The sequence below is a fragment of the Carassius gibelio genome, chromosome B15 (assembly GCF_023724105.1).
Source record: "Carassius gibelio isolate Cgi1373 ecotype wild population from Czech Republic chromosome B15, carGib1.2-hapl.c, whole genome shotgun sequence".
Classification (NCBI taxonomy): domain Eukaryota; kingdom Metazoa; phylum Chordata; class Actinopteri; order Cypriniformes; family Cyprinidae; genus Carassius; species Carassius gibelio.
The window spans coordinates 19,657,553-19,681,286 of NC_068410.1; the positions used below are offsets into that span (position 1 = coordinate 19,657,553).

The 23,734-nt window shown below is 36.3% G+C and overlaps 1 protein-coding gene across 5 annotated transcripts in view; it reads left to right on the forward strand.

Moving 5' to 3' along the window:
• LOC127972804 (cell adhesion molecule 2-like) overlaps positions 1 to 23,734 on the forward strand; it is a 216,970-nt gene that overhangs the window by 168,946 nt on the left and 24,290 nt on the right. For all 5 annotated transcript variants that reach the window (XM_052576595.1, XM_052576599.1, XM_052576598.1 and 2 more), the window contains exons 4-7: positions 14,106 to 14,258; positions 15,955 to 16,092; positions 21,368 to 21,529; positions 22,334 to 22,424. In XM_052576595.1, coding sequence (XP_052432555.1) covers positions 14,106 to 14,258; positions 15,955 to 16,092; positions 21,368 to 21,529; positions 22,334 to 22,424 — 544 coding nt within the window. The remainder of the gene's footprint in view (positions 1 to 14,105; positions 14,259 to 15,954; positions 16,093 to 21,367; positions 21,530 to 22,333; positions 22,425 to 23,734) is intronic.

Genomic DNA, 23,734 nt, shown 5'->3' on the forward strand with positions numbered 1-23,734 from the left:
GGCTCTGATGTGGCCACTCTCAAAGATTGTGTTTATTCCAGCGTGCCACGCACATTTCTGAAGCGGCTCTCTGTGCTGCTTCTGTAAAGATACACGCATACGCCTCCTTTGGATAAATATAGCCGAAATCCGTCAAAATCCCACCAAGATCTGTTGCCACGACTTATTGCGAGAGGCAAAAGGTTAGGTTTTAGTCGCATTACATTGGTTAATGCCAATGATGCCATTTTGCAATACTTTTTTATCGCCATTTATAAAATATCGCTAAAGTTTTATGCAAATCTGTAATGGAAACGTGCCTAGAGATTTATCTAAAAATTACTGTATATGCAGGCATATGTATATTTACATATTTAATTGCACATATTTAATTTATATTTAACTTACACTATGTCCACAAATCCATTAACAAATAGATAAAAAAATAAACCATAAAATCATATAGTTATTTTACATGACAAGGAAAAGGACTTATGAATTGTTGTGATGCTGTTAATTTACTTATGATGATATATAATTTATATTTATGGCTGGCATTTAGTTAGGCCTTGACTGTATATTTATTTCATTTAATTTGAAAAAAAGAAGAAGAAAAAAACATGTTTTATGTGTGTGGTGTTGCTGCTTATTTAGCAGATGCTATTTGTTGTAATAACACTACGGCTCAACATAATGTCGTTTTTATTATTTGATTTGAGTACCTTTTATTTGCATACGTCCTTTTTCATAAGGATTGTGTGTGTTATTTTGGGAACGTCATTATGCTGGGGGAAAACATGCAAGGTGAACAATTTAAAGTGCATCATTTAAACGCAGCGCTCTCAGTGGGAATAAAACAGTCATTGTCAGCAGTGTGTGGGAGCACGTTTGGCATCAGGAGATTCAGGGCAATAGTGTGCACTATTGAACGAGAGAAGAGGGCAAAGACAGAGAGTGAGTCGAGAGAAAATTGACTGTGGTCACAATTAGGTCTGTAAACTGAGACTGAAGGATTGTCAATCTCCAGTGGCCTTGGGAAATGAATGGTCTGGTCTCGAGTGACTGGAGACTTTTCTGCAATCAGTATTAAAGGATTTAGGAGTTTGGTGTCTCATTCAGTGTGCTATAATAAGTATGATTTTGTGGCTTGATATTCCTTTTGATCAGATATTGTTCATATTTGATTCAATCCATTGTCTAAATCGGTCATTCTGATTAACCTTTGTTGCATCTGGTTGCACCGTAAAGCAACAGAGAATGTTTTTATCCCAACCTGCCCTTTATCCATATATTGAAAAGCCTCTTGAATCAAAAACAACTTGGCTGCTCTGTGTTTATGCTGTTTTGTGCACAGGATACAGTAGTGAATGTCACTGGACCATCATTTGAAGAATGGCTTTAATTCTCAATCATACACAATGACAGCGAGATGTGGCTTTAGAGCAATCGGGGTGTGTGATATATATTTTGTTACTCATGTGCTTAGGTACAGTCCATTATATATGGATTATGGGCCAGTGGAATGAGGAAATGGTAAAGAGGATCGCTTATGGGCGCTCACGCTGAATTTCAAAGGAATTATAATATATATTTTCAAAGGATTCAAAGGAATTATAATGTAAGTGTGAAACTAGGAGCACATCCTCTTTGAAAAAGACTGTCAGTTGTGAAAGTGGGAATATGTGGAACCTGTGATTGTGCAAAAACACCAAATTTGAAAAGGATAAGTCAACCATCACTATTTCTACGGCCCCTACTTATAATGCTAGAGAATGGAACAAATATGATTGGAAGTCATTGTGCATCATTTGCACTTGAATGATATGTCAAATACAAATTTTGAGAAAAGGTGTACTATTCATTTTCAAAAAATCTGCCTTTTGGTTCTTAACTAATGAAAACAAAAATGTGTGAAATTGCATAGACATACAATCAGCTGTTATTAACAGGCCATTTTGCTTCCTTGATATTACAATCTGGTATTTTTTGTGATATCATTTTAATTAAATGTTGCAATCGTAAACATACTATGTGTGGTGCAAATAGTTTTGCCATTCAATGTGTTATTCTTCTACTGTTCTTCTAGTACCAATACCTGCTATTGCCAATACATCCACAACACGCTGTTGTGGGCCTGTAAGAAATACTGCTGCTGCACATATGTGACCAATCACGGAAAGTAGGGACACGAGTCAGTTCTGGGGCATTTTGAGTTATTCTGAATTCTGAAAGTGTAGTCTCCAAGCTTTCCAACGATGTGTAACACATGGAAATCTGATAATATATGGAGAAGTTGTGGCCATTTGAAGGTAGGCACTCAAAAAAGCTCAAACAGCAAAAATAGCGTCTGAAGATTTGCAGTTCTCACTGCTGCGAGTGGCAATGGGGCTCATTTACATCTCATTTAGATAAGCCATACCCCCTACATAGCAACGACAGACACAACGGGAAAAATTGGACCACATACTACTAATAATAAAGGAGAATGTGCATTGTAAATATCAGTAATTTATCTTTTTTGACTTTTATAAAAATTATTTAGAGGCTGAAATATGAGTTTAATTTTTTAAATAAAAAATCTTTAATCTTTTATTTTAATCTGTTATTATTTTAATGTTTATGAAAACAAAAAGTACATATTGATGCTAATTTTATTTGTTATTTGCTGGTTTTCTACATAAAACTTGGTGAATTGATTTCATTGTGTAGCATTAGGACTTTTTTAACAGGATTCTGTGATAACCGATGAGCTAGCTAATAACAATAGGTAGATATGGGAAGGTCTAAACATGGACTAAACATGAGATAACTTGTACGTGTTCTTAGAATGAACACACAACGACAAACTTTGATGTTTATGGAAACTCACCCCATAAGAAACAGAAAAGTATTCTTGCAGATCCGAAGTTTGCACTGTGCGTCTGTTTGCCTCTAAATGTTACGGATTTTCCCCATTTCTCTGTCTTTATCCCCATCAAATGTTACTATCGATATAGCCTCTGATATCTTACGGTCCAACTCGTCTGACGCCAGTCCAATACATTCTTCCTCATCGTCATCTTCGCTCAGTTGTAGAATAGGGATATTACAGTCTTATTATGCCGCTTTCATCGGCGCTCAGATCGTCTTCAGAATCAGTGAGCGCTTGTTTATAAGCATCCGGCTTGTCGAAGAAGTACTTCAAAGCATTTTCGGTGTAACGGCCACGGTTCGGCTCGTCTGCGTTCATCTTTGCGGCGTACATCTTCATTGAATTTTGATATCAGCTAGAGCCGGCCAGAGCGCTGCATAATAAGTAGCCACGCTTCCCTCGGAGGGCGGGGGCAATAAAGAAACAAAAGCCGGCTTATCCAGTATGGAAATATAGACAGACAATGAAACGCCCCTACCTGCTAGAATCTCCGACAAACAAGCTGATTTCAACCTCAAAATGTGCACTTTTAAATATACCAATACTGCTATCTCAAACACGGAGAGGCTTCTTTGTGATATCAACTAACAGATTCTGCAAAAAACGGAAATCACCAATTTTGAAAAAAAAACGCTTCTTTCTCATTTTGCTCGAAAGTTGTGCTGCCGACTTGTGTCACTGGTTTCCGTGACGGGTCACATATGACATACTGTATATGAAATAACCCCCATATATAACATATATTGAAATAAACCCATAGCACATCAATACAGGTGGAGCTGGAGAAAGAGGAGGGTTTCTGAAGTGTGCTGCATCTGCATCTGCTACAGCAAGCGCTAGCTTAGCATTTGAATGTTGAGCAACAAGCTCATTGGCTGCTGATGTGAAAAGAAACCAAGTGGCTGCATCATGTGAATGAATGATGTAATTACAACAGATTGAGGTAGAACCAATGGCCTGTGCCATATAGAGTTTTGTGACAGAAATTCCTATTTAGCCTATTTACATATAGCAGCTAACTAGACAGATTTTTTTTTAATTCATAGGAAATATCATACTTCTACGTTGAAAAACAAATTAAGTTATATATTAATGTGGCTTGAATTATATTTGTAAACATCAGCCCTATTGTGTTGTTCTGATTAAACTACAAAACAGATACATTTAAGGTGGAAATGCCAAAAATTCTATGCCTGTCTAAAAAGCAACTTTGTGCACCCACCCCAGTAAATCTCACTCCAATCTGAAAGTGAAAGTGAAAGTGACGTGACATACAGTCGGATCTGGGTCATGGCAACAGTATAACAAAAACATAACTCCTTTCACACTATTCTAACCAGTGTCAACCAACAAGGTACATGGGAGACACAAACAAGGATGCTAAAATCCCAGGTTTATCCACACTGCTCTTGCTAGCTGGCCTGCTTTACTCTCACCCCAGTAAACCTCACTCCCATCTGAGTCACAGCAGCACTGCAACTGGCCTTACTATCTGCATAACTTGCACTAGTTGGCCACTGTTTCACTTACACCAGTAAGTCTTATCCGGGTCACGGCACCAATGCAACTGGTCCTACTTGCTACACAGCTCTTTCTAGCTGGCCTCTGTTACATTCACCCCAGTTAAACTTCACTTCCACCTGGGTCACAGCCCCACTGCAAGTGTCCCTTATATTGTCTTCAGAATATGTAAAAAAAATCTGTTAGATATCGACAGATATGGATAGACTTTATGCTTTGCAGCAGTTATCATGCCTGCAACAACAGAAATTACATTGTTTCTTACACTTGTTTCTTACACATTATCAGCCTTCAGACCAAGAGAGGATGGGTGGATCAAGTTTACTCTCCTCCTCTGCACTAAACCCTTAACAAGACTTTAGTTCCCAGCATGCCAACAACCCAGTGGGCGGCCTATAGGCTCACAGATGGAGTGACATTCTGGTTCTCCGGAGTGATACTGCTGACCGCTACAGAAATAACCTGCAATTTTTTACTAACTGTACCATGGTGAAGAAGAGAGATGAGTAGATAACCCTCATTCATTGTCATTTGGCCTCATCATCAATCCTTTGTGTGAGGCAACTCCTACATGAGGGCTATATCTGCGAACAGCCTGTGAAACAGAGCGTTGGTAGAGCCTGAATCTGTAAGGAGGTGTGTATGTGTGTGTGATTCACATACAGAACACACTGTGAATCTGCGGGGTTGTGTGATTCTGGGCTAAATCCTAAATCCACCCCGCCTAGATTACCAGATACATTTCTCTTCTGCATGTATCCAAGTGAATACACAGGAAGTCTGCGTTATACAGACACCCACTACTCCTCTGAATTATATATTAGTGGCTTATCCATAATAATGCCCCGTGTGCAGCCTGTGTGATAGAGTGCCTATGCCTGATGGATTGCTATGATTTCAACAGCAGCACCAAATTATTTTATACATTATTTTTGTTTTTACTTTCTTCAGAGCATTTTCATTGTACTATAGGATTAGGGAAAAGGATTAAAGACATTTTGAACTCATTTTTTAAATATATTGTTAATGCAATACACAATTGTATAAACTAATAGAAGGACAATTTTTTTTATATTTTATTTGGCAATTTTGTAATTATGAGAACATTAAGACAGATTATTTTAAACTTCAGTTGATTAAACTCATTATTAGTAAACAGATAAACACTATTAGATTCGGTTAGTTTATTTGTCCAGTCCTAGTTGAGCTATTTTTATATGAAATGTGTTAGTAAAAATGTATGTATTATTTTATATATTTAAATATATTTTATTAGTAACACTTTAGTATATGGACTAAATCTCACTATTGACAAGTTGCTTCTTAGCGTACATATTACTAGCATGTTGGCTATTTATTAGTACATAGCACATAATCTGAATTACCACATTCTATATTCTTACCCAATTATTGATAAGCAGTAATTAGAAGTTTATTAAGGCAAAAGTCATAGTTAATAGTTAGTTAACAGTGAGAACTGGACTTTTAAATAAAGTGTGACAATTTTATTCATTCTAAAACTGTGTATTGTTATATTGGTGGGCATAAATGCAAATTATTGTATTTATCTACTGAAAACTGTGGGAAAACATGCTTTTATAATTAAATCAAATAGAAACATTCTTTTGTACTCAAATTGCCATTTTCACTGTATTTAAAGTTTAGATTTAGATAGTTCTTCAAGTACAGTAGCTGAAAAATATTTAGTCCCAGTGTTAACTAAATTAAACTAAACACTAACTATTAAATTAAATTAAATTAAATTAAATTAAATTAAATTAAATTAAATTAAATTAAATTAAATTAAATTAAATTAAATTTTAGGTGAAACATAAATGTAAAAAACAAAAACTTAAAAAATATATAATAATAATAAAAACTAAAAATTCAAAATATGAATACTACTATAATAGCATACAGAAATACAATTGCCCTGCCTTAAGCATCCCTGAGTGGTGCTTAACCTCCCCTCCAGGGGGACTGTTACTGTAATAAGTGTACTTTTTACTTTGCTTTGGATAAAAGCATCCGTCCAACTGGTGTGGTTGACCAGACGTACAGTCCTGTACCTCAAGAGCTTGTGTATCCATTTTAGCCCAAGGCCATTAGGAGAGAAGTGCTGCGATGATGTGTCGCCGCCACTGAAAAATCGATAAGCAGCATATGTCTCCCTTATCGTGCAGTATTAATGCGGTCGCAGTGGATGATTCATCATGCTAGAGCAGGATAAATTAGAGTGTATATGTCCATATGTCTGTTGCTCCCCTGTAACTTGATGTAAAACCCAGCGTATGGGAAAACAGAACCTGTAGAAGGTATTCATTTTGCCCTTCATAATGAGAGACCTAACTACCATTTATTGTGAAATGTAACCTCACAGATCCTGAATAATTTAGGACTCTATCTTGTGTTGTGTCATACTGTGTGTATCTTTCCCAGATGTGTTTGGAAACGTAGATGAATTGGAGCTGAAATCCAACTCTTTGAATCTGAGAAGGTCTATGCCATTTACGGTATACATATTGACGTCTTTTTTCTTTTCTTTCTTTTTTTTTTTTTTAAGCTGCGGCACTATTAACTGCTTTTTCAGTGGGTATCTCAAATGCTTCTGGCGCATAATTCCTGACATTCATTAGAGATGTTCAGCTCAAATTGCAAAAGGTCAAATTGCCGAGTGGGCTCTTAATTGGCCTGCGGCAATCAAAATGTTGTTATGTTCTAAATTACTGCATTAATGGACTTGTTAAATTGCTCATTAGATAAGAAGATTCAAAATGCAGAGGAGCGACATCAGGCGCTGTGACATTGTACAGTCATCTGGTTATTTTTAAGTCTACAAAGGTCTGTACGTTTATATCAGTAAATTGTCTTTCCTTACACTTTTTGAAGGGGTTTATGTAATGCATCTCTCTAATGGGTATTTTCGGGTTTTACTGTATCAGCACATTCTGCATTGTCAATTCCAGTTTGTCCCTTGTGTACTATTGAGGCCATCGTGATTTATATTAGCATTCAGCGCTGTGGGACAATAAATGTGAGAATGTGATCATTTACTAGATATTATCTGTGTGGGGCAAAATCCTATTTAGGAATAAGATGAAAAAATCCAACACACATTCAACTCAGACAACAAGGACATTTTTTTAAAAGTACAAAAAGTGAGATCTCGGAGATAACTTCATAAGCAATTACTAATTTTTCAATTATATTTACATTACAGACATATTTCAGGCACATATTAAATTATTATTTAAAGCACTGCCAAGGTCATAGGTTCGATTTCCCAGGAAATGCATGAACTGATTAAATTTGTACATTGAACACAAATGAAAAAGTTGCTTTGGATAAAAGTGTCTGCAATATGCAGAAAAGTGAATATAAGAATACAGAATCTGTTATATGGAGTTATGGTGCTCATTTGGGAAATGTGGTTTCAAATTTGGCTTGCAACCTTGTTCCCCTTCGGTTGCACATTACTTCTAGGCATTTATCTGCTTTCAGAACAGAAGGATCAACAGCACTGAAACATCTCTGTTGCAATCTAAAAGAAATCAAACTCCTGCTTAAGTGCTTCATTCCATAAAATGCTTTTACAGTTACAGACGAAAAAAAAGGTATTACATTTTTAACTTTTTTTTCCGAACCACGATTTTGACTCCAAAACAAGTGAAACAAGTCATCCCCGTCTAACATTTCCACACTTACTTAAATGTCATTTTTAAAGCTCAACACCTCACATAGAGCCAAATGGTCCTCTAATGGGCTCCTTTCATTATAGCATTACCAGTCGATAAATGAAATGTTAAGTGCTGTGTGACATTTCAGAAAGTCTCTATTTGTAGCTTAACATTAAGAGGACTGGTAGGTAGAAATAAAGGATGGTTTCTACTATGACTGTATTAAACTCATTAGGGTCATACATCTTTGTTGTTTATGAATGTGAAGAAAGACAAAGGTTGATTAAGTTTAAAGTATGCTGGATTATTAACCAATGACCATTTAGCTTGATGTTCTCAGAGTGGACGATCAGCGGTTAAACACCTATAGTAACCTTCAAACGTCATAATCTTCAGCTCTAATTAGAATTTAGTTACCTGGAATGTTTTTAACAGTGTTTCTCCTCCAAAGGGTAAACAGCCGCCAGTCCTATCTGATGAAACAATCTCCGCATGTTTGCATACTCTGTGTGCAGTTGCATTTCTGGATAAGCTGTGGATATTGTAAGTTCTGCTTCTCAATTTTACATGCTCACAGCGCACATGAAAGCATCGTGTTCTTCGACTGACCCAAAAATGTCTTGTCTTGTGTTTTGATATAGGAACAAGCTTGATGAACAAAGGCTAACTTTTTGTGATGCAGCATGAGAAACTAAACCTTAGAGATCTGTCAGAGATAATTAGATTATTTAATGCTCACTAGCTATTCCCCATTGTTAGCTGCAAATGTCTAATGTCAAATTTGACCCGATATGACTCGGTGTAGAAAAGTCTCTAATAATTCCACAAGTGCTCATATGTTATCATGTCAGATGTTGCCCAGTTTTTCCCTTGCACCTGGATCTGTTTTAACCCCTGATCATTGGCCACCTGCAGTAGAGCATTTTCTTGGCCCCTGAGAGCTGCTAGGAAGTAGCTTCCTGTCTGCGATGGAAGCACAAACTTACATCCCTGCAATAATCTCCGCCTGTCCAGATAGTGACCAATCACAGCTGGCCATTGAAGCAGTTTAATTGCAGAGAGTGGGACTTCTGGCTTCTCTAAACGTGTCAGTGCCAAGACCGGCATTGCCAGCTGCGGGACAGTCACAGCCGCGGGGCCTGTCGCTCATGCCGCCGTCTCCTCATCAGATGGAGTGGTCTGATTATGTCAGAGTAGAAGCTCTGCTCCAAAGTTGGATGTTAAATGTGGTTTCAGAGCCTCGTGTGGAAAAGTGCTGGGAGTCTCTCAAAGTGCCCTGCCAAATGATTGTTCATAAGTAAGGTGCGAAGCCATTTTGTCGGCGGCTCTCTTCCAATAGCAACAACACCAAATATATCTAAACACACTATATTATCCAAACACGCCTGTATCCACATGCCCTTAGGACCTTGAAAATAACAATCACAATCTGCTCCATTATTCCCCACTGCTGTCTTCTTCAATTCAGGCCGTAATTCTTCTCGCCAAGTTTTATTTGTAAGAGTCTTAGATTAAATCGATGCCGCTATTGGAGAAAAGCACCACCTAAACATACTAAAACACGGATCCGAATCATTAGGCAGTTGTCAGACTGCTCCAGCCCAAGGGAATGCCGGGATGTCTGTCAGGTCATCTGCAAGTCAGCCATGCAGAGTTTCCTTCTTCCCCAAAAAAGATAGATGAGGGCGCAAGGTCAGGCCGAGGGATTTACACTGCTGGAATAAACTGCGTTGAAGAAGTCAGAGGGATGTTGGAAAACAACCGTTTCATCACGTCGACTTCTTTAAGCTCTGGGAAAAAGAGCTTTGTCAGACGTTGGCATTTCACGGTGGTTGTGACAGATTGGAGCTAACTCTGGGCATCTGGCAGGCTTTCGATTCTTTTTTTGGAAATGCGGATGCGGAGTCGTGCCAGCCCCTGTTGGCCTGCGTTGAATTGATAACAGTTGTCTTTGGGGTTATTCAAACCTTTGTGTACTTGTTTCTGTCAATGGATTTGGGATAATGTTTCGAGCTTGACACCATTGTGTCAGAATAAGACGTAGCACAAAGTCTCAGCGTAAGTGAAATGAACCAGCGCATCACGAGATTGTTATATCAAGTTCTTTATGGGTGTAGTATTCACCCCTTAGTTTGACCCCAGTGACCACTAAAGGAAGTCGATTCCAGACTCTGTGTGGGTGAATCTTTTTTCTTCTTCTCAGTATCTATCTTCTCCTCTCCGTCTTTCTTTTCAACGCCCACATCCCTATATGTTATCATTGTAGGGCTTGAATGGAAACCGGCAAGCGTTTTAGAGTCTAGGCGTTGTACCATCAACCCTCGGATGCGGTACAAACAGCGACTGTTCCTCGCCTTGGCAGCTTATCATCACCTTTGTGATGTTCAGCGTATGAGTGTGTATGTGTTTGTCTTTTCTGTAAACAACAAGGGAGCGCACTCTTTTCTTCCGTTCCTCCCTCTGTGTCTGAGGAAGATAGAGGGATATGGGCTGGTGGAAATGTGTCATCTGTCTCTAAGCTTTGATGGTCCTTGTCTCACCGGGTTTCACTGGACTCTATCAGCGGGCCCATGTGTAGAGCGAGCCCAGACCTGATCACCTTTCCTCCCTTTATCCAATTCCGCTGTGTCTCCTTGCCAAAAAACCCCCAAGGCATTCGCCATCTCCGCAAACCCTCTATTCATTCTCTATTCATAACTCAGCACACATTCAGAAGGAATATTTAAACAGTCTTGACATATCCTCTAGAAAGATGCTGTCTTGTAGCGTCAGATCTTATTGTTTGGAGACTCGTCTTTTTTAACATTAATGTACATCTAAAAGGCTTCAAAAGACGAAACAGTTGTCTCTGCTGACATGTAAGTAAATGCGTTTTTCTGATATGACATGTCATTGTTTGCATGTAACAATGTTCCCAAAAGGGCAGTGAACAGCCTATGAGGAACTCCCCAGTGTTACAGAGTTTACAGAGACTGAAATTAAACCATATTTGGACACCATATACAATTCATAGCATGATGTCTGTTGTGACTTTACTACTGTACTTTGACATATTTCTACTACCTAATCTCATAACATAAATGTATCTGGGGGTACTTTTTCGTGAGATGCAAAATACGTACCAATAAGAACATATCACTGCAGTTTCCAAAAGAAATTAGCACTAAATAAAGTAAGACTTAAAACACCTTCCCAATCCCGTGTAACTACGGTTCGTCAAAACAGTTCAAATCTGCACATAAGGAGGTTCAAATGGCATGGATGTATCAACAAAATGCATTTTATATCAGTTTTGAATGTGTTTACACTATCAGGTAGGTTTAGGGCTGGATACAAAAATGATGGAGCATTAACTTTTTGTGTCTTTTAAGTCTTTTAGCGAGATATTTTAATTCTGAAATGCAATAATATGTAACCGAAGCAACGTAATAAAAACACAGCAATGCATACCTACAATATATTTTAACATAATAAAAACATGCCAGGGTTCACGTAACTCGTGTTTTAGCACCACTCCGTGGACATTTCTCTTTAAAACTGTGCGAAACGTGCAGTAAGGTACATACAATCAGTGTTAAAGAAAAGTACCCCGAGGTACGTGATGAATAAGAAAAAGGGTGGGACTTAATTTTGGATTGTGTGCACTGCATTTCAGAATAGATGCAAATCTGTATATAACTGGCTTAATTGGCTTAAAAATTATGGTCCAACTTTATATAAGCTGGCCTTAACTACTATGTAATTACATTTAAATAAATCATTTGATGCAATGCAATTTTTTATGTAAGTACATAGTAGTTAAGGCCACCAAAATTACAACGGCAATTAAAATGGATTATATATATATATATATATATATATATATATATATATATATATATATATATATATATATATATATATATATATATATATATATATATATGTCAATTGGCAGACTGAGGTGAAATACTGTATAAAGTCTGTGAACTCTTGAATGAAAAGTCTTAGTCTCTATTACTTTTTTCAAATGATACTATACAAGTACAGTATATTGTGCCTTTTTAGATTGTGTGAGGTGACCTTTCTGTTCATCAGTCTCTAGACTGCTACAAACTCTTCTTGAAAATTGCTAACAGAATAGATGAATGGCTGCTTTTGGCAGACAGGTGGAAAGTGTTGAAACTCCAGTTAAGAGACAACAAACGGTTTCAGTTTGATGGTGAGAGTCAATCACAGTTTATATTCAGAACAGTGGGAGTTCTGAAAATGTTTGTGTCACTACTGTGTGACTAAACTCATGAATAATACATAATGTCATGAATTAGTAAGCAAACATAAGTCCTGAGCTTTACCTCCAAGGTATTTCAACAAAATTTAACAAAATTACACTGTGGTTCAATAACACTAATACAAACTGCTATGCTTGTATACAGTATCTGTGTACTTTTCTCAAATCTGGTCGGGGTCCAGAGGTTGTTTTCAATAGACACCCTAAAAATTTCAATCCCCTAAAGAGTATCAGGACCTCGATTTACCTTTTGATCCAAAATATTTTTTTAATACATGTTTTCCACATCATATTGGGCCATTAGGACCCATGCAGATCACAGAGTGGGCACTCCCTGCTGGCCTCACCATGTCCTCCAGAAGCAACCTAATTTTTCTAGGTCTCTCATTCAGGTATTGACCAGACTCCAGGCAAGAGTTGCAGGATGAATATTCTTTGAAGTACATAAAAGTACCATGTGACACCATGGTGCATAAAGTTGCTACATTTACATGCGATCTCTATGAAGTGGAGCAGAACAATGTCCCAGCAGTCCCATAACATGGCACAAAGCTTCATGTGCTCCTTGTTTTCTAATTAGGACCCAAAATAGAAAAATATTAAGTCTGCTCTTTAAAACAAAGAAAATAAACAAGACTTTGTTTGTTATATTCTTCCTTTTGTTTTGTTTGTTTCCTTATATTCTTTGATATTTAATCTGCAGTTCTCACATGAAACACTAAATATTTATATACCATCTCGCACAATACATGTTGTTTAAAAGTAACTTTACAGACAATAGTTATTGTTGGTTTTTTTTATTGTTTGTTTGTTTTGTTTTGTTTTTGTTTGACTATCTAACAGTAGTGGAACTGCTTTTAACTATTTTAATGCAACTTTACAGACAATAATTTTGTCTTTTATCTTACTCAGATAAAATATTTAGTTGATTTTGATGTTGTTCCATGTTGTTTTGATCCTCCAACATTGAGCTGAAGAGTAGCCATTTCAGTTGGGATGATTTCAAAAAGTGTCCAAGTAAACATTGTTGACTGTGTGACAGAAGTGTAATGCATTGCACATTTACAGTAAATCATTTTTATGAATGGTTCCACCAACATAGTGCTTTGGATAAAAAAGCGTCTGCTTAAAACATGCATAAATTTAAAGCAATGCTGTTGAGAACTTTAGCACATGAATTTTAGTATATGCAGAAACGCATATGTTATTGTTATATTGTTCTATATTTAATGCCTGCTTGTTGACTTTGAAAAATAAACCCACATTGAGGAATATTTAGAGTATGAAATGTGACATCCCTTATTTATTGTTTAATCCTTGTTTGAGCAAGAGGGTGTCGTTCTTTGTCTTTTAGTTATTGGGCCGTGTCTCCACAGGAGCAGGATTTATATTTTATCTAGATGTATACAGTAGATTCTTTTAGCCCATTTTTATGTGTTGCTCATTGCATCAAGATTTGTATTTCTTTCATAACTTTTTCATTTGAGATTTTTGAATGTATAACCCTGTATGTTATTTAAAGATACAAAAATAAAATTATCTTTCTTTTTTTGCTTATATTCGTGTCCCGAATCCTTCATTTAATCAGCTCCAGTACACATGCTGAGATATTCTGATACCGTCACTTTACCATGGTACCATCCAAACACAATTTAAGGCAATGTGACTGTCGGATGTTTTTCAAAAAGTACTTTTTACCTTTTCTGATTAGTTATTGATCACTACTGATACATTTCTTATGTCTCAGCATTAAGGGACAACCGGATTGAACTGGTTCGAGCCTCTTGGAAGGAGCTGACCATAAGCATCAGTGAAGTTGCTCTGTCAGATGAAGGACAGTATACATGCTCGCTCTTCACCATGCCTGTCAAGACCTCCAAGGCCTTCCTGACTGTGTTAGGTAAGACCTCTCGTAGATCGGTCTCCCTCTCATCCTCATCAATCTGTGCTTTTAAGGTCAACACACTCATCACTGATCTGGGGTCAGTGAGTTCTCTCCCATCACATGATCTTGTTTTTGCACTTTGGTGGCACAGGGAGTGATGTAAATGAGAGAATTTCACTCTGACTGATGGAGCCATTAGATGTGTCACTGTGTGCTTAGGTTTATGATCAGCTTGTGCTAGAATCTGCTGTTCTCACTCTGTACACTGTATGTTCATATAACACTTTTACCTTATTTTTATATACAGCTTTTCACAATACATGTTGTTTTCAAGTACATTTAAAAACAATAGTTGTTTTTGTTTTGCTGATTTTTGGTGGGTTTTGTGTTTGTTTTTTTACAAAATGCATATTATTTACAAGTTCCCTTACAATTGTTGTTGTTGTTGTTTTGTGTTGTCCGACAGTGTCGGGCCTACTTTTGGCTTATTTTTAAATTCAACTTTACAAACAATAGTTTTGTTTTGTTTTAAATCATCAAACAATATTGGGACAAATTTGTCTTTGTTTATAAACATCTTTCTTATCAACAGTGGTGGGAAACCTTTTTATGTACGTTTATGCACAGCTTTATTTGTAAAGCAAATACTATTTCTGTTTCCAAGTGCCTTTACAGACAATAGTTGTTGTTTTTGATGCTGTTTGTTTGTTTTTAAGTGTATTTTATTATAATTATTTTGTTTTGCTTGTTTGTTTTTTGTTTGTTTTTTTAAACATGTAACTTTATAAACAACAATTTTCTGTTTTGTTGTGATCCATAAACAATGGTGGGACTACTTTTACCTTATTTTTTTATATTCAGCTTTACAGACAATAGTTTTGTTTTGTTATGTATTTGTTTTGTTTTAAATCATCAAATAATATTGGGACTACTTTTTCTTTGTTTATAAACAGCTTTTTTATACAGTAGATATAGTTTACAATTACCTTTATACCTTACTATTTTAATTGTTTTGTTTGTATGTTTTAATTTTATGTTGTTTTAATCAGTCAACAGTGGTGGAACTACTTTACCTTATTTTTATATACAACTTTAGAGATAATAGTTTTGTTTTTGTTTTAAATTATCCAACATTGGTGGGGATACTTAATGTTAATATACAATACATAAAGTTTATAAGTATCTATACAGACAGTAGTTGTTTGTTTGTTTTTGTTGTGTTTTGTTTTGTTTATCCAGCAATCCTGGGACTATTTATATAGACTAATAAGCTTTTGTCTCTGCATAATGCGTTAAATGTTTTACATGTTAACGTAAAAGTTTAAGTCAGTTTTGTAATTTGTACATTTTACTGTAACCCTGTTTTTGTAAGTGGTTTGATTTGATGTAGAAAAGACTGTGGTAGAAACCAAAACACGTTTGTGTTCTCTATCTTTATCGCTCAACAAATGCTTCCTTTTCCAGTAAAATCACAAAATACTATACAGCAGAATGTGTCACTGTACTGATATATATCTACTGACAAACTTATATACAAACTGACAAACATGTTTTCTATTAAAAAATTGTCAGTCAAGCAAAATTTTAATTTCAGCCAAGAAATATTTTTCTGAACTACATCATGTTCAGGCTGGGACTAAGCCCTGAAATCGTAGAATGACGCGTTTCCATCAGCGCTGCTTATAATCCTCCGCCTCTGTTTGTATATCAGGTGTTCCAGCGAAACCAGAAATCACTGGCCTCTCGAGACCTGCCCAGGAGGGGGAGGACGTCACACTGACATGCACCACATCTGGAAGCAAACCGGCTGCTGACATCCGATGGTTCAGAAACGACAAGGAGGTGCAAGGTAAACAAATCCCCCCTGATAGCCTAGAGCTGATTGTGTGCAATGAACAGTTGCACATTTTGTCAGTGTGCAAGTGGTACAAGGTGCGTTATGTGTATCTTTACACCAGCACCTTTGTGAATTGCGCAGCTCTTTACAATCCATCTCACAGTAGAAAACTGCATTTCTATGCATTAAAAGTGAAGTGTGTCATTTACCAGTTTAATGTGCATGGACAGATATCGTTTTGCAAACCATGTCTGAGGTCCAATTATTAACAAATGATTTGACTTCATGTAATTATTCAGAGATCTGTCTAGGCATTTCTAAGGTGGGAGTGTCTGGCTGTGTGCGAGACAAAGACAATTCTTGTAGAAAAATCAATTCAGAATTGGGACCAATTCGTGCTATTAACTAGTTGCTGATTAGCATGCCTATGATTAACATATTGGCTGTTTATTAAAGTATATATTCTACATGACATTATTATACATCCCTAATCCTATTTTATATTTTAACTTAACAACTACTTTACTAACTATTAATTAGCAACAAATGAGGAGTTTATTGAGACGAAAGTCGTAGTTAATGGTTTGTTAATAGTTAGAATTTGAACTTAAAATAGAGTATGAATGATAAGTATTTTAAAAAAATCTAGTTTAAAATAAAATAAAGTAGATATTACAAAGTATTAAAAAATATACATATATAAAATTATATAAAATGTTTTTGAAAGAAGTCTCTTATTATTGGCTGTATTAATTTAATCAAATATACAATTAAATAATACTAATATATTGTGAAATATTATTACATTTTTAAATGACAAAATTTACAATTTCTATTTTAATATGCATAAAAATGTAACTTATTCCTGTAATGCGATGCTAAATGTTTAGTGGCAAGTGATCCTTCTGAATTCTTAAGAAACAGCTGTTGTGCTTTTGTAAATTAAAATATAATTAAAATATTTTTTTTTTTTTCTTTTTTTTTTTTCTTTTTTTTTTTTTGCAAATCTATTGTGCTCATGTAAATGTTTTACCAAAACTTTTGATTAATTACATGATAAATAAATTAGTTTTTTTATTTTATTTTTTTATCACTGGCTCAACCTATGATGCAAAACAAGACTACAATGTGCAATGTACCTTATCAGACGGGAAAGATTTTTCTTAAAGGAATAGTGTTTTTTGAGTAAATCTTGAGCAGAGCATACGGTAACACATCAGTTCAACTTTAACCAATATGTTACCCCAGACACCCCTCTGAGGACTGAGACATGCGCATCTCAGACAGAAGCCTCAGTCGGCTGATCTGGTGCTGGTGATTGATGGCCAGAGACTCCGTCAGACAGGCCAGACTCAGAGATGGCATTCACGCAAGCCGCACTTAAAGGCCAGTGGCACGCGGGAACAGAGCATCACAGTCGGACCGCCTGTCACTCACTCTGATTCAAAAGAATCTCGCTCTGTGATCTGATCTTGTGAGACGGATTGGATGTGCTTCTGGAGACCAGCACACAGGCCCAAACAGAATATGTAACACGGTGCGATACCACTCACTCTTGGATTGTCATGGAGATACGAAGCCTTGTGGACAGGTCATGTTAATGGATACCCTGGCTGCCGTCGACAGAACTTCCAGTGCGGCCTGTGCTTGCAAATCTTGAAACTTCAGCACAAATCGAGGATCTCCTGAGAGCTTATTTACCACGGGGATAGATGCAGTTTACTATATCTAGATCTGTGCTAAATATACTACTCTAATTTCCTCTGGGCCAATCTTTCACTTGCTTTTTATGCTGTTCTGCCACATCTGGATGGGATTGCACCAGCCGTTCCTGAGGACTTTCTTAAAATGGGACATGAAGTTCACAGCAGGGGTTTAGTAACTACTAGTTAATGTGTACCTAAATTTGTACTTACTTTGAGTGCACCATTCGTTTTTTAAGGGACAGATCACACAAAAAAAGATTTCTCCTGCAGAACGCAAAGGATATTTTGAAAAAACTGTTTTGACTTCTATTATATGTGCAAAAAAACAACACCAAACTGAAAGTTCTCTCAAAATATATGTAATGTTTGGCAGAAGAAAAAATGAAGTCAAAATGTACATTTTATACATACATATGTATATATACTAGTGCTTTCAAACAATTAATTGTAATTAATCGTATTCAAAATACAAGTTTTTGTTTACATGAAACATGTGTACTGTTTATTTTTTATGTAAATATAAATACACACACACACACATAAAATATATGTTTTGAAACTATTTACATCTGTATACATTTTTATATTATTATATTTTATATTATTATATAAATATATTTAATACATAAACATAAAATATTTGTCTTAAATATATACATGCATGTGTTTATATTCATGTATATTTAATAAATATACACAGTACACACTCATACATTACTCAGATATTAATCGCGATTATTCATTTGACAACACTAACATACGTATACACTCGCACACGCATACATTCTTATATTAAATTTAAATTAAATTAAATGTATTCATTTAGCAGACGCTTTTATCAAAAGCGACTTACACTGCATTCAGGCTATCAATTTTTACCTATTATGTGTTCCCAAGGAATCGAACCCACAACCTTGTGCTTGAAAGTGCAGTGCTCTACCAGTTGAGCTACTGTATATTTATGCTTACAGTAGGGGATTTGAGCAAACATCACGCCTAAGAACTAAATATAAATCATATTGAATAACAGATAACTTCAGTCATGTGGCTTATTGAGTAGAGATGTACTATTAGTTTTCGAAGTAATCAGATTCGCAATTAGAAAAGAAAAAATACAGAATACCCTAGAAACCATGTGCCATGACACTCAGAACACCCTAGCAACAGCTTCGGAATGCACTAGAAGCACTTTAAGAACACCTTAGAAACACATAGCAGCTCCTTGGCAACACTTGCAACATTAAAATGTAAACAAAAGCATTATATATTTCTAGCTAGTCTCTGAGAAATGTAATAGCTCTTGGCTGCTAGAGTTTTACCTACACACCAGAAGAGTTACAGAGGTCTGTTCTGGAGGAGGGTGAGAAACAGCAGATTGGAGTGGTCCGCAGTCCTTCTGAAAGAATGAGATAAACAACATACACTCATTAGAGTGAGTAAACAAAATAAACATCCTTCGTACAACTACATCATTGGCATCAAATGTCCCTCTGTCATAGAGACACTACTTTAAAAGGGATAATTCACCAAATATTCATCCTTTACTCACCAACAAATCATTACGATAACTTACATTACGATAAAATCTTTGATACTTTGGGTGAGTAAATGGTGATAAAATAGAATTTTTTTATGTTTGGGTGAACTATCTCTTTAAAAAAAAAAAGTGCATTTCTTTGCGGTTTGGTTCATCTTCAAAAAAAGGTGATCAATCATCCTGAAGCGTCAAATTATAGCATGCATCTAGAGGAGCAGGGCAGTGCTGCAGGCAATGCAAAGGGAGCGTTTGACAGACTGATGCTAGTGTTGATAGAGAGAAAGAGAGAGAGAGAGAGGTGATTTCAGCTGCTTAGTTACTCACAATGTCTAGCTTTCACACCACTGACCGGATATCGCACTGCACCATATTCCACAGCAATCAGAATCAACACTTTTTGTATTTATTTATCACCAGATGCTGTATATGAAATTACATACTAGTCATTCATCATATTGAGTACCAGCAGGGGCCCAAATTCATATAAAAACAATTCAAAGAATGACTCTTACATATTTCGTAGTAATAACATGTTATTATCCCCACTAACAAATTGTACCATGGTATTAACGTGAGTGTTTTGAACACTGTAGCATACAGTTCCATGTAAACTACTATTCAAAAGCTTGGGGTAATGAAATAATTATTTATCCTTTCCTAAAAAGTAAATAATTCAATTAAATTGAAAATTAATTTAATAAAAATTCTAAAGTTTGCCTAATTATATTGACACATTCTATTCAATGCTTTTATCTGCCACAGTATGTAATGTCTTTTTGGCTTGTCAGCTAATATTGACAGATTCAGTCAATTGATCATTCACCGTATTATGTAATTAATATATATATATATATATATATATATATATATATATATATATATATATATATATATATATATATATATATATATATATGAAAACAATTGACTTCAATAGTTGTAGTCTTACTGTGAGTGAATACAAGAAGTGCATTATTTCCAAGCAACACACATTCTTTTGTATCAAAAGGTAATAGTTTGCTTCACCTCTGAAATGACTTTCCTTTTCGGCTCACATCATCCTGTTTCACTCAGAAATACATTACATTACATGTGACAGGTGCTAAATCCAAAGTGACTTACAGCACATTCAGGAAATGCATTGTATTAATACTAGTGTTCCCTGGGAATTGAACCCGCAACCTTTGTGTTCCCGGCGCAATGCTTTACCAGTTGAGCATATTACAGAAGTAAAATGGGTTTACCATTTTAGTGTTTTTCTTCAGTGCTATACTGATGTTTTGAAGAAGAAAAAAGAAAGCAAAAGCAAAGACAACACAGATGCTCTGAATGTGTGTGTGCACATCTAGGGAAAGAGAGATATTCCCATGTTTTATCTGGGCAGGTCATGCATGTATATGTGTAGTGAGATGTTTGCTGGAGGCAATCCTTCAGGGTGATGTTTTACTGATCCAGGGCTTTCACGGCACGCAGACATAACTGCTATTGTCTCTGGTTACTGATTCTGTATCACTTTCTGTGCTGTTCCACTCACAGGCGTTATAAGGATTCCTTACAAGCTTTAAATTATGTTTTGATCTTCGCATTTCCACAGGCTTTCCAATAAATTCACGGCCGAGCTGTATAGGATATTAGGATAGTTTCTATTGGGGGATTGCTGTTCTTTGTCTGTGTGATTACAAACAAAAACTTTTCTGCAAACAGAAGAATTTAATGTTGTGATTGTGGAAGAAGTTAGTGTTTTTATCAGTGAGTCATTAACTGACTTACTTAACTAATTAGTTCAAAAACACTGATTCATTCAGGAACACACAAGTGATTGTTTTTATAAGTGAGTTAAATTTTCAGTAGTGGAGAATTGTATCCAATGTCACTTATGAATACATATTACAACAAGCAATTCATCCTATATATTGTTGCAGTCTTGGGTACCACAGAACACTTAATTATCATAATGCGTAATATACTAAATGAAGCATACTATGTACAGTGCTGTATGTTTAACAATAGCCTGATAGGTTTTCTTGTGACTGTGTTCTGGCAGGTCAGAAGGAGGTAAATGCCACTGGGAGGTCATTCATGGTCAGGAGCACCATACACCTCAAGGTGGACAGGACAGATGATGGAGCAGCCTACACCTGTGTGGTGGAGCACATAGCTCTGGGCTCTTTGCCGCACCAGGTTACAGAAGTGCTGGAGGTTCACTGTGAGTCATATTTTTGGATCAGTTTCCCTCCAGACTTTAGTTTGACAGAAACTGCTCTCAGATTAGCTGAAACAGGATGTCTGTCAGCATTACTGTAGTTTAAAAAGCAGCAGAGACAGGGTTGTGTGTACAGTAACCACTATGTAACCACTATTTAGTAATGTTTTGCAGTAGTGTAACAGTAGCTAAGTTACAATTAAAAAAAAACAGTAGAACATTTATATTAACAAGCTATTTTTGTCCAACAAGTAGTTGTGGTGTGATACAAAATGCTAGTAGCTTACAATGTTTCATTGTATGTGGACATAATTTTTACAATGAAGATTCCTTTTCCGCATACATTTTTTACATTTTGTGGTTTGGTTGTTTTGTGTTTTTATTTTACTTTGCATTTATGTTTTATTTTGTGTTTTGTTATGTTTTGGTCATTTTGTGTTATTGTTTTGCTTTGGATGTTTTGTTTTTGTTTGACTTTTTGTTTTACTTTGGTTGTTTTGTGATTTTGTTTTATTTTGTGTTTTTGTATTGCTTCGTAATTTTTGTGTCTTTTTTTTTGTTTGTTTGTTTTTTGTTATGTTTTGCTTGTTTTGTGTTTTTTATTTCTTTCTTTTTTGCGGTTTGGTGTTTTTTATGTTTTGGTTATTTTGTTTTGCCTTTTGTTTTATTTTGTGTGATTCTTTCTTGTCTTTTGTGTTTGTTGGTTTCTTTTTTGTTTTTGGGGGGGTTGTGTTTTCCTTTTTTTTTATTCTTTGGTTTGCTTTTTTGGTTTTTGTTTTATTTTGTCTTTTTTTGTTCTCAATCCAGATCCTCCTCAGGTACAGATTGTGCGCTCAGTAATAGTACCTCAGGAAGGACAATACTTCAAACTGGAGTGTGTATCCAAAGGCAACCCACTGTGAGTGCAGCTTTCTTTTAATCACTTACGTGAACATTGTTTGAATATGGTTTGTCTTATGAAGTTGAAGTTGCAGAATCATCACATTTAAAGGCAGCTCTTATCTGCATGCTGGGAACAAAAAGCAATAATACTAAATCAGATAGTATAAATCAGAACTCTTTTAAAGTGGCCTTCCAGAGGTAGAGGACAAAACTGTAAAAAGTTCCTTGAACAGAAATGATAACAAAATGAGAGACAAATCTTTTCTACCACCAGCCTACTAGACCTATTCCCTAAACAGATTAAAGGATTAGGTTCAACCAAATGTTTGTTTTTGTTCCATATTTACAATGGCAGTACAACAGGGGGCATTTATATTAGATGTGTTCTTGTCTTCAAAAAAAGCTTGACACATTGGGGAATCAATGCAGCCTGCATGACCGGTGTCTGAAGCACTTATGAAACAACGCCAATCTATTGGCCCACCTGGCCCATGACGTCATAGGCAAGATGCCCGGAAGTATAAAAGGGTACCTGCTGAATACGTCATCCACTTTTGAAGTGCGTGTGATAGACCAGGAAAGCGTTGTGGAAGTGTATGCCTCTGTTCCAGAGGTTTCTGGCACTTGAGGATGCACACAATCTATCTGTCATCTGTTTTGGTCAGGAGCTTATGCATTTAGAGCCCTCGAGTTGTGAGTGTTATCCAATGAGAAGCTCCATTCGTGTCTTTCTCTCTTCTCGAGAGATGAGTGACAAGTGTTTGCATCTCGCGTTTTTGGTCCTGCTGTTGCCAAGGCGCGGCGGAGACCCAGATCACAGGATTTGCAGGGTTGAGATGCCCTTTTTCGGGTTATCGGATCGTTTGTCACAGCAAAGAGCACATGCGTTCAGAGTTATGCACTCATTTTGATAAGTCACAATGTCCAAGCTCCGCTCATGTTTGTTCCTATTCCCAAAGGGATATGGAGCAGAGTGACTGTGTTTTGCAGCCCGGTTCCGTCATTGCCATGGCACAGTTTATCTAACCTCACGGTCATCTTTTTGATCTGCGGCATCTGCACACCCTCTTTATACGGGTTGGCAGATGCCACAGATATTGTTGGGTTGTTATGACGATGAAGTCTGAGTACGCAGTCTTTTCAGCCCTGATGCTGCGAGATCGTGGGTGGAGCTGTATTCGGCTCAGCCATGCCTCTAATATGAATGTTATTTTCGGTGGTGCTAAAAATCCTGGGAGAGAAAACTCGCAAGCCTCTCTCCGCAGATTCAGCGGAGAGAGGCTTGCGAGGTTTCTCTCCCAGGATTTTTAGCACCTAGAGCGCTTA